Here is an 11,419-nt window from a genome sequence, read left to right as displayed (position 1 = left end):
AAGATATCAGAACCCTTTTTGTGAAACAGGATTTTTACAAATGTCACCCGGCTACATCAGTCCGACCACTTAGTGCATCTCTAAATGACAAGGACATTGTTCAGGTTACATTTCTACCTTTATGTATTTTTCTTGGATAGGACGCAATGAGCCCCTGAAGAAAGATAAGCCCAAGTGGAAAAGTGAATATCCTATGACAGAGGGCCAGCTGCGCAGTAAAAGAGATGAATTCTGGGACACGGCTCCAGCTTTCGATGGCTGTAAACAGATCTGGGACGCGCTAAAAGCTGCAGCTGTAGTGATTGAATGTAATGACCATGAGCTGGCACAGGCTATTGTAGATGGAGCCAGCATCACACTGCCTCGTGGTAAACATTTAAACAGCATTTTAATATACGGATCTAGTGAAAATGCTTATGTCATTACAAAATTATATCATTATAATTCGATTTGCTTTAAAGGAATTAATACATTTAATTCAGCAAAAATTTATTAAAAATACATTATATGTAAAAATATAATGCTGCACTTTTGACTTTTCTGTTTATCACAGACTTCTTTTTCTATTCTGTTTTCTTTTTATTTATTATATTATTTAAAAGCCTTGTTATGTGTACTGTGTTTAAGCTAACTGAGACTTGTTATAGCACTTATATATTATTGCTCTTTTGTTGTTTTTGATTGCTTCCATTGTCCTAATTTGTAAGTCGCTTTGGATAAAAGCATCTGCTAAATGTAAATGTAAAACTGTTATGAGATCAATAAGTAACAGTTTGATTTTAAACGTAGGATCTAAGGATAGAAAATCAGCACATGGGTTTATTTTTATACAATTTATTTCCATACTCGCACGGTAGATGGTGGTAGGCACATATTATGTTCATTCTAATAAATCCACTGAAGAAAACGACGAAGACGCCCGCTGATGACGCAAGGCCAAGCGCGACACACTGGAGAGACCAACGTGACTGCAGCGCTGTAAGGATTTCCAGCTGCTAAAATGGTGAAGTCCGGAAAAGTTCGATCCGGAACAGCCCAGAAAATCAAGCGATGGAAGAAAGGTCACAGTAGCGACAGCAATCCGGAGACAAGTCGCTATCGAAAGGCAGCGAGAAGCCGAAATTTCAGCCGTCCCTCGGGTAAGACTCTGGGCTGTCTGACAACACATGGGTAGCTGGTCGAACTTCGTAAACAAGTTAAAAAGTTATTCTTGGTTACTTTGGTGGGCGATGGCTAATTTAATTTCGGGTTTCTTGTAAAGTACTTTAAATCATAGGTCGTTTTTTTTATTTCTGACAGGTTGACTGCCCTTGTTTTGACTGTATTCATGACATAACATTGTGTTGTGATGATCTGAATGTGAGATTCATCAAACATCTGTCTATTTAAACAGAAAAAAGAGATCTGACAGTAGATGCTTTGAAACTCCACAATGAGCTTCAGGCAGGATCTCTGCAGAAAAGCAGTGATGCCATGGAGGATCAAGCCCTGACAGAGAAAACCTCAGGGACTTGTCTAAGTGGACTGTCGGACTGCTCCAACCTCACTTTTAGAAAAGTAAAGCGCTACTGGGAGTCGAACTCCGCGTCACATAAAGAGGTTTGCATTCAGTTTTATGGTTAGAGAGTCATTAAGGAGAGGTAAACCAAAAATTAAATTTTACTGAATGTACTTTCCCTCAGGACATCTTAGATGTCGATGAGGTTTTGTTCTTTGGAAAACCGAGAAATGTAGCTTTACATCACTTGCTCACAGTGGGTCCTCTGCAGTGAATGGGTGCCGTAAGAATTAGAGTTCAGCTGATAAAAACAGCTGAACAAACAGAAATAACAAATATTGCTACAAGTGTGACTGCATCATATAATAATTATTAATTAATAATATTAATAATGTTCATCGTCTGGCTTACTACGTCTTGTATTAATTTTTTCAAAAAATCCTGTCAAACATGCACAAACTGACAGTCACCACCATAAGCTACTTCTAAATATTGTATAAACATAATTTTCTGTAAAGTTGCTTTGTAACGATTTGTATTGTAAAAGTGCTATACCAATAAACTTGAATTGAATTGAATTGAACTGATAAAAAATCAACACAATAATCTTCAAGTAATCCACACGACTCCAGTCCATCTGATAGAAAAAGTTAAAAACCATCACTTATGGCCAAAATGCCAATCAATAATATTGCTTCCTCCAGTGAACAAGTTCATCTGTTGTTCTCTCACATCAAAATCAATTGACTTATTAGTTCTGAACAGTTTTGGACCGTTTTTGCTTGTAAATGGTGCTAAATCTGTGCATATTTCCCTCATGATACATGCAAAACATCTTTTTTTTTTTTTTTTTACTGGAGAAGCAATATTATGGTTAAAGTACTATTATTTTAGCATGTAGCTACAATATAAGTTAAAAACATCTTGATGCATTTGTTTATTGCAAACACTTTATTTCACAAGATTTTAAATGATAAACTGATGTTGTGTGGGTTACTTATTGTTATGTTTTTTTGCTAAAATTCTCCAAATCTGTTCAAATGAAGAAAAAATAATCTACATTTTGGATTGCCTGAGGGAGAGGACTTTTTTTTTTTTTTTTTGAGCAAATTAACATTTTTGGATGAGTTATTCCTTTAAGTTGAAACCAGATGGCCTTCTTTTTTCTACAGATCTGTGCTGTATTGGCAGCTGTAACTGAAGTCATTCGCTCTCAGGGAGGAAAAGAGACAGAGACAGAGTACTTTGCAGCCTTGGTAAATTAAAGGCACCCTGAAATCAGTTGGTTTCATGACTATTTGACTGTGTCGAAATGCTTTAAAGTCTATGCTTTATGTGGATCAATCTTTCCGTTTTGCATTTTTCAATCGGAAGATGGCAACACTTGAAGCTGTAGATAGCAGCGAATCTCTGGCAGCCGTTGCCTACCTCCTAGACCTGGTCATGAAAAGGTGAGTTATGTGTCAGGAGACAAATAAACAGCTGCATAGTAAGATGTTAATTTCTGCGGCAGCTGTTGATCTGAATAAGTACATGTTCTTATCTTCTAAAGGGTGCCTGCTGCAGTGCTTAAGAAAAAGTTCTCAGACACGGCCAAGGCCTTCATGGATGTCATGACAAACCAAGCCTATTCTGACTCTTTGTCCTGCCTGCGATTGGTTTGTACACTCTTAAATCATAACCATAATCATATTGAACACTTTGATCATCGGCAGAAGCTTTTTCTTTTCTTTTAATGAAATGAATGAACTATATTTTGTTATAATAATATAATGTTTTATTTTGAGAGGATTTCATGGTACTTGACAGTATACACCTCTAAATTTATTCCTAGATAAAATCATGCATATTTTAGGAAAGCATTTAATTTTTGATTTATACAGTATTCTTGTTAATAAGTCAAAGGTATTTAAAATCTAATGCATGGTAGGTAGATTATCAAAGAATACTTCATGGCTGATTTGTAAATTGCACCAAAATAATGCTATATATTGTGTTTTTCTTATTCGTATTAATTTCCTGTAGCAATCGCTTTTGACTACAGAGATTGTAATTGTGACTTATTTTAAAAGAGCATTTAGCTTTTTCTAATGTCCATGATTTATTTTGTTCATATAGCAAGTGCCACACAAGTCACTGTTAAAAAAAAAAAAAAGATAAAAATAATTCTAAAATGACTGAAGATCACCAGAGGGAAAATGTATGTAATGAGATTGTGATGTGAGGAGGATGTTTGTATTGTGTTTCTGCTTATTATTTTACACTTTTATACTCTAATTTGGTCACGTCTAAATTCTTTTGCAGATCATATCCTGTCTAGCGACTTTGCTGCGTAAACAGGATCTGTCAGTCTGGAGTTACCCTTCAACTCTGCAGATGTACCATGGCCTTTTGAGCTTTACAGTGCACTCCAAACCAAAGGTCTGTCTGTTTGAGTTGGAATGGTACTGTTTATAAAAAGATTCATTTCATGCCATTTAAGATTTTAATCATACTATCCATCACTTATTGTTAAAGTAATACACAACAGTAACCCTATTTTTGTGCTCTCATAGTCAGTGACTAAATCTGAATTTTTTTTTATATGTTTTGAATGATGTTTGTCCATGTGCTGCAGGTGCGAAAAGCAGCACAGCAGGGTGTTTGCTCGGTCCTTGGCTACAGTGACTTTGTGTTGTCCGATAATGCCCCGGTCCATCACCCAGCAGCAGCCGCCACAGCCAAATTCTGCTGCAAAGAATTGGAGCAGTCAGGAGGTCAGTAAACTCATGTTCTTACTGTCGAGATGCTCAAAACGGACAATAACACCTGCTTGTGATAACAGGTGAAATCATCCAGCATCTGAGGCTTCTACTAAGTAATTTAAATATAAAATTAGGAAAATCAGCAACAGTGCATTTCTGTGAAGAACCCAAGTAAAGGACAGATGCATAATTCCTTGATCTTTTTTTAAGTGTGTAAACTAATAATTGTATTTTTCAAAGGCATTTAGTTTTAGATAAAATATACAATTCAAATTTTTAAATCAAACTGCATGAAGTTATTTTCTTGACCGTTTTGTAGCAAAAAATGGTCCCCTAGCAACTTACTTTTTTTTTCTCTTTAATTTCATAGAATAAAAATAATTTTCTACTTATTGATTGAGTGACTGTCTTTCTATCCAACTCAAGGCAGCAAAGAAGACACTACCACTCTCCACGTGCTTGGTCTTCTAAAAGACGTGCTGTCTGCTTTTCCTCCGAGTTCTGTCAAATCTTGCTGTGAGACCCTTCTTCGTGTGATGACCCTGAGCCATGTGGTGAGAGACCAGTTTAATGGATACATTTTCATTTCAAATTGATAAATCAGTTTTTGTTACCTTATCAGCTCATAACACCTGCCTCTGTTTCTCTGAAGCTGGTGACGGCAAATGCAATGCAGGCTTTCCACAAGCTCTTCAGTAGCAAGCCAAGTCCTGCCAGTATGTCTGCAGAACTGAATGCTCAGATCATCACCGTGAGTGTTATAATCGATAAACACATGCACATGATCTCAGAATTATGTGATTCTGCATTTTCATTTCCTAATGTGTGGATTGATACATGTTTCAACCCCTTACTTCCAGGCTTTATATGACTATGTTCCAAGTGAGAGCGATCTGCAGCCTTTACTTGCATGGCTTGCTGTAATGGAAAAAGCCCATGTTCATCTTTCCAGGTAGGCCTTTTTCAGTACTTAGTCTATTGTTTTGATGAATCTTGGTCTAATTTTTGGCCTCTAGTTTACAGAGCTCTCTGAGTATCGGTCATCTTCCTCGCCTCTTCTCTGTCACCATGTCATGTCTTCTGTCCCCACACACACAAGTAGTTTCTGCTGCCACTCAGACTCTGAAGGTATCAGCAGTGTTTATTGTTATTCATTAGAAATTAATTTATTACTGTTATGTGTGTTTTAAAGAGTTATTTTCCCCTTTTCCATCCAGATTTTGTTAAATGAGTGTGTGGCTCCGCATATAGCTGAGATCGGTCCTGTTTTACCAGGCACATCAGCTGGAAATGGGGCTTGCATCCTAAAGATGTTTCGGTGAGCTGCTTGTGACATTCATCTCTTATAATGTCATCTCTTTCTAGAAGCACGGTTTTTCTAAAGTCTGACCTTTTGTCTCTTTCAGTGTCGTGGAGGAGGGGTTGTCCTATCGTTTTCATTCCTCTTGGCCGTTTGTGCTGCAGATCCTAGGCTGTTTCTACAGAGCTGCAGGAAGACAGGCTCATCCTATTATGATAAAGGTGGACTGAAATACAGTTTTTTCTGTAGTTTGTGTGTTTCAATGTAATTGATAGTATACTCAGATGTGTGTATGTGATCCTCAGAGTCTGCAGTCTCTCGGTGACCTGCGGGCCACCCCTCGGTTCCCCTTCTCAGGGGAGCTGGATCTGGCTGTGGGCAGTGCGGTGGAGGGCATGGGTCCAGAGGTGGTCCTGAAAGCTGTGCCCCTCCTCATCACTGGAACAGAGTGAGTTACTTTGCTTGCATATCTCAATGTAGAGACGTAATCTTTTGAATTAAAAATTAGTTTATTAATGCTGTGAAATGTTTGCTTGTTTGCAGCGATGACCTGGAGTTCCCACGTAGCTGGCTGATCCCGGTCATAAGAGATCATGTGAAAAATGCTCAGCTGGCTTACTTCACCTCATACTTTGTCCCTTTGGCAAACAGACTTAAACAGACAGGTTTTTATCAGTCACAGATACTCACACAGTGGTTTACGTTGCAGTTTATTTGAAATGTCGCTTGTTGTAAGTATTACTGTATTAAATTAAGTTACATGTTTGTGTATCCATGTGCATATGTCGATCTCTGATGTTTCAGGTGATGAACTGGAGCAGTCAGGACAGAAACTGATGGCAAAAGTCTACCAGACTCTACAGATGCAGGCACGCTAAGTATTTTGACACATTGGTAGATCATTTTGACTTACTATCTATGCAGTGACTGCAGTTTCTCACAGAAATGTATTTTTATTGCTCTTGAATACTGTATATACTATTTTCTCACACTGAACCTTGCTACGTACTGTATATACAAACATTTGGATTGTCATTGTGTGGAATGAATAATCCATTTGACTTTTTTCCAGTGTTCTGAATATATAATTTGTTTTTCCAGATTTGGACCATGCTACCTGGATTCTGTACTAAACCCACTGACCTGTTGGCCTCGTTTAAGGGCATTGCTCGGTCTCTGGGTATGGCCCTGAATGATCGGCCTGACCTCCGTCTGTGCATCTGCCAGGCTTTACGGACTCTTATCAACAAGAGCTGTGAAACAGGTCTGCTGGGTTGTTAAATCCATCACTCAAAAACTGAATTACATTGTTTTTTTGTTTAGTTTTTATTGCTGTGGCACTGAAGACTGCTCATTGAGATATATGATTGTATATTAAATGCATTTTTTTTAATTCTGGGTCATCTGCAGAGGAGGCAAAGGCCGAATTAAAACGATTTTCCAAGAACTTCCTTCCCATCCTGTTTAATGTCTACAGTGAGCAGCCAGATCCTGGAGAGATGGTGTCTGCTAGAATGGCTGTCCTAGACACAATCAGAGTCTACCTGAGCATTACAGAACAGGAGGTTATTAACTGACCATATTAACAAATTAATTACATCATAGCAAGGATGACATCATTGCAATCTCTCCAAGATGTCTTGCAGTTTGCATACGTTTGTGTCGGTTCTAAACATTTGTTCCATTGTTTCAGATGGTGTGCACGTTTCTGCAGAAAGCATCAAAGAGACTCAACAGTGCAGACAACTCTGAGTTCACACGGTAATACAGCATCACACCTGTATTGTCTTATTTACAAGGCTCTTGGTATGTTCAACAGATCTTTGAGACCTACATAGAGCCCTGAAAAATGCATAATTTGAGAACATATTTTTGTGGCTGAACTATAAGCCTAATTTGTTTTTTTATTATTAGTGTAATGACACCTTAACTGAAGTTCAAATCATGTTTTGGATAATAATTGGCTCTTATTTTGTAGGCTTGCAGTTATCGACTTGATTGTTGCAATGGCTCCGTTTGTAGATGAAGCATCAATGACCCAGACATTCAGTTTGATTAAACCTTTTGTTGAGGTGAGAATCTTCCTGTTACTATTTTTAAACATATGTGTGATGAGTGTACTTCATGTGATGTTTGTCTGTCTAAGTAGAGCAAGGATGCTAGCATCCAGAAGAAAGCTTACCGTGTGCTTGAGGAAATTTGTGGAGGAGAGAGTGCGTCTTGTAAGGCTTTTGTTCTGCAGAACCTTGAGCAGCTGAAAGCAATGTTAATGGACAGCCTGACAACAGCTGCCTCCTCTTCCAAACGGGTGAGAGAGATCTGTGAAAAACAGCACACTGTAATCCTGTTTACACAGAGGATGTATATTGGAATAACATGAGGTGTTCTTTTGACACTTTTCAGCCTAGACTCAAGTGTCTAATTCACATAGTGAAGCAGCTGAATGAAGAACACCGTGGTTTTATTACAGCTCTGCTTCCTGAGGTTTGTTTGGCATAAAGCACAATCTTAAATCAGAGTTTAAGATTCTTTATTTAATATTAGGTGATTTTACTGTGTTTAGGTCATTCTTTGCACTAAGGAAATGTCTATTGGTGCCCGCAAAAATGCCTACTCTCTTCTAGTTGAGATCGGAAATGCATTTGTAAGGTTTTGTGGGAACACAAAAGGTGAGAAGAAATTATTATTATTTTTTTTAATTAATTTATTTGTATTAAGATGTATCTTGCTGAGTAATGAGCTGAAATCATTTATTTTAATCATGTGTTTTCAGATGCCATAAATGAGTATTTAGGCCATGTGTACATTGGACTAACTGGCTCTGTAACGATGGTCATCTGTACAGTTCTTGCTTTAACAAGACTAGTGTTCCATTACAAAGGTAAGAGTGACTTCTGCTGCCCACTTTATTTTGCAAGATAAAATTAAGCGATTTTCTTTGAATGTGCAATACTTCCAATTCATTTGCTGCTATAGGTAAATAACTGGAAGAATAACTGTTCGCATACAAACCAATGTGTTTATGATTGATTTCTTAGAAGTAGAATGGCAGGAAATGTCTTTTTTTTTTTTATATATAAAGCAGTGTAGCATGCATGTCACAGGAAGCCTTGCACATTTAAGTTATAAATATCCATTCTTGCATGAAAAATAGTGTGGGAAAACTTTTTTTATTTTTTATTATGTCATTATTTTGTGGGCAAGCATTAAATGTTCGTCATTTTTGATTGTAAAGCAAAAATATTGTCTGTTTTTTTATGGACAGATACCATAGACGTGTCATCACTGGAGCTGCTGCTGCAAAATGTGTGTCTTCTGCTTTCGAGCAGGACACGAGACGTCCTCAAAGCCTCTCTGGGATTCCTAAAAGTCTTGCTCTTTTGTCTTGATGTCAAGGTTTTAGCCAGCCATATTACGGTTATTGTAAGTGAAGAAGAATGTTTTCAAGTTCATATTTGAACATTTAAAACTGTCTGAGAGGTGTACATTAAAATGACCGTGTTATGTTTTTACCCTGTCATCTTGCAGATGAAGGGCATCAGCAATATGAATGATATGCGAAGACATTTTAGAGGGAAACTTAAGAGCATTTACACCAAGCTGATTAAGAAATTTGGGTAAGCCTAACAGCTAAAAGCCAAACATGACCACACAGTCCTTTTGTTTATTAATGCATATTTTCCTTTCCATATCTTTGTATGGTTGTAATGTAAAATTTGTTCAGGTTGGAGCTGGTCAAAAGCATGTTGCCGGCTGATCAACACAAGGTCATAGTGAACATCCGTAAAACAGAGGCCAGAAATAAGAGACGCAAACTCGTGAGCAAGACAGAAGAGGATGGCTCAGACACTGAGGATGAGACCCCTAAAGTGAAAGGAGAGAGGTACAGCACTTTCAAAGCATGTTTTATGACTTTTAATGTGGTGTACGTCAGAAATATTTTCAAAGCTTCGTTGACTGTGCTGACCAGGAATTACTTCAGAAATGAGTAGATGTTTTGCTTTTATTTTTCTTTCTGTAGTATTGAGGACATTCTGGCCGAGACAGACTCTGACTCCGATGAAGATGAGAAGCCTAAAAAGGGTCAGAAGAAGCCAGTGAGAAAGGGCCAGGCCTGGTTAAAGGAAGGCATATCTGATGAACCACTCAACTTCCTTGATTCAAAAGCAGCGCAGAGAGTTTTGGGTAAGAGCTCATTACATATGTCCAGTTAGATTCAGTTAGACCTTCAGTTGATCAAGTACATTAATATAACTGTGAATGCATTTCACAATGTATCCATGTAGCCACCAACCCTAATCTAAAGAAGGCCAGGAAAGCAGAGCATGGATTCAAGGTGAAATCCGATGGAAGACTGATCATCAAAGACGATCAGAAGGATAAAACAAAAGGTGGAACATAATCAGCTTTGTTTTTTATAATTGTAATAAACCACAGTATAATCATATCTGTGTCTCTCTACAGATGCTGAAATGGATGATGTACTTGAAGAGGCTGGAGTCAAAACTGTAAGAATTTATGTATTTCAGATTTGTCAGAGGAATTGAGAAGTATAATAAAGGGTTTGCAGTGTGTAATATTAATTTCTCCTTTTCCCTGTTGAACAGAAGAAGAATCCAAAGAGGAAAATGCGTGACGAACTATATGACGATATGGATGTGGAGCCTACGATGAAATATAAAGGTAGGTTCAAAAGTGCCATAATAACTTTCCTTTACAAATAAGTGATATCATGTGTGGATGTGGAAAATCACATACATTGACTCCTAATTAGACATGTTTCTTGCACTTGCTTGTATCATTATATAATGTTAACTATATTCAGACACCATTGCATTCCTAGATACTTAAAAAATGTAGTGAAATTACCATAGTAATTGTGTTAAAAAAAGAATAATAAAGCTATTACTGTTGTACCATGTCCAGGAATGGATTTTAGTACCATGACACATTGTGATTCTTTCTCTTAGCATTAAAAGTAATGTTTTCCCGACATTTTAACATTTGTATGTATTGAACTCCTCAGCTGGTGGGATTGGAATCCATAGGCCTCTGGATAGAAGACCGGAGCTTGGGACCGAGTATAAATCTAAGGTTAGAAGGGAAAAGTCGATTTCTTTTAAATAACTAACATATAAAATGAGCATCTGAAGAACCTCTGCTAAACATCTGTTTGTTGCAGAAAGGAAAAGGTGATGTTAAGAAGACAGGCAAGTGTGACCCGTATGCTTATATACCACTGAAGAAGGCCCAGCTCAACCACAGGTAAGGAACAAAGTCTGTCTTTACACGTGTCTTCAAATATGAGTGGTGAAGCTGATCAGTCGTTACTTTTAACTTTAACAGGAAAAAGGCCAAACTGCAAGGCCAGTTCAAGGGCATGGTTAGAGGGGCCAAGAAAGGAGCACTTTCTGGATCAAAAATACTGAAGAAGAGGAAAGCCTAAAGTGTGTTACAAGAGTTATGGTCTTCCTAGATCTGCCCCCGTTTCCCATAGCATGATCAAATTAAAGCTAGAGACTTCTTGTTTTCCTGTACAAATGCTTTGGGAACTTCCTGTCGAAGCATTTCTTCAGAAGATGAAGTCCTAGTTGGTGTTTGCTGTGGTTGGATTAAAGAACATAATATGACAGTAGCTTTGTGCTAAATGTATTTATGGACTTACAATGTTGGACAGAAATGTACAGACTGTACAGAAATCCCAATAAAAACAACAAATCCCATATTCATGTATGCTTTTTGCTCTTCTGTTATTCATGTGCTGAACCCCAAAAACACTGTTTCATGTTTCTACAGTTGAACGGTATTGCTTTCTTAAAGCATACCTAGAATTATTTATAAGTTACTTTATTAAAGTAATAAAAACATAGTTCCCAT

The 11,419-nt window shown here is 37.5% G+C and overlaps 1 protein-coding gene across 1 annotated transcript; it reads left to right on the top strand.

Annotated features, from left to right (window-relative positions):
* Positions 1-914: 914 nt before the first annotated feature.
* LOC113112561 (RRP12-like protein) lies at positions 915-11,267 on the top strand. Its single transcript, XM_026278249.1, has 34 exons — positions 915-1,139; positions 1,394-1,599; positions 2,671-2,754; positions 2,873-2,949; positions 3,051-3,156; positions 3,803-3,919; positions 4,116-4,254; positions 4,669-4,796; positions 4,895-4,993; positions 5,103-5,194; positions 5,259-5,370; positions 5,460-5,560; positions 5,649-5,763; positions 5,848-5,990; positions 6,086-6,207; positions 6,347-6,411; positions 6,644-6,806; positions 6,953-7,107; positions 7,236-7,303; positions 7,521-7,614; positions 7,692-7,850; positions 7,946-8,026; positions 8,106-8,211; positions 8,316-8,423; positions 8,808-8,965; positions 9,071-9,159; positions 9,267-9,425; positions 9,564-9,727; positions 9,829-9,933; positions 10,007-10,050; positions 10,150-10,225; positions 10,569-10,636; positions 10,725-10,807; positions 10,889-11,267. The coding sequence occupies exons 1-34, from the start codon at positions 1,001-1,003 to the stop codon at positions 10,986-10,988; spliced, it is 3,825 nt and encodes a 1,274-aa protein (XP_026134034.1). The 5' UTR covers positions 915-1,000; the 3' UTR covers positions 10,989-11,267.
* The last annotated feature ends 152 nt before the right edge of the window (positions 11,268-11,419 follow it).

Source organism: Carassius auratus, chromosome 13 (genome assembly GCF_003368295.1).
Source record: "Carassius auratus strain Wakin chromosome 13, ASM336829v1, whole genome shotgun sequence".
Lineage (NCBI taxonomy): Eukaryota > Metazoa > Chordata > Actinopteri > Cypriniformes > Cyprinidae > Carassius > Carassius auratus.
This window is presented reverse-complemented; position numbering and strand designations above follow the sequence as displayed.

Bases quoted from the DNA above. Each gene is read 5' to 3' on its own strand.
- LOC113112561 (XM_026278249.1), top strand. From the start codon at position 1,001: ATGGTGAAGTCCGGAAAAGTTCGATCCGGAACAGCCCAGAAAATCAAG. The intron at 4,797-4,894 runs GTGAGAGACCAG...GTTTCTCTGAAG, and splicing joins TGATGACCCTGAGCCATGTG to CTGGTGACGGCAAATGCAAT. The intron at 7,851-7,945 runs GTGAGAGAGATC...GACACTTTTCAG, and splicing joins CTGCCTCCTCTTCCAAACGG to CCTAGACTCAAGTGTCTAAT.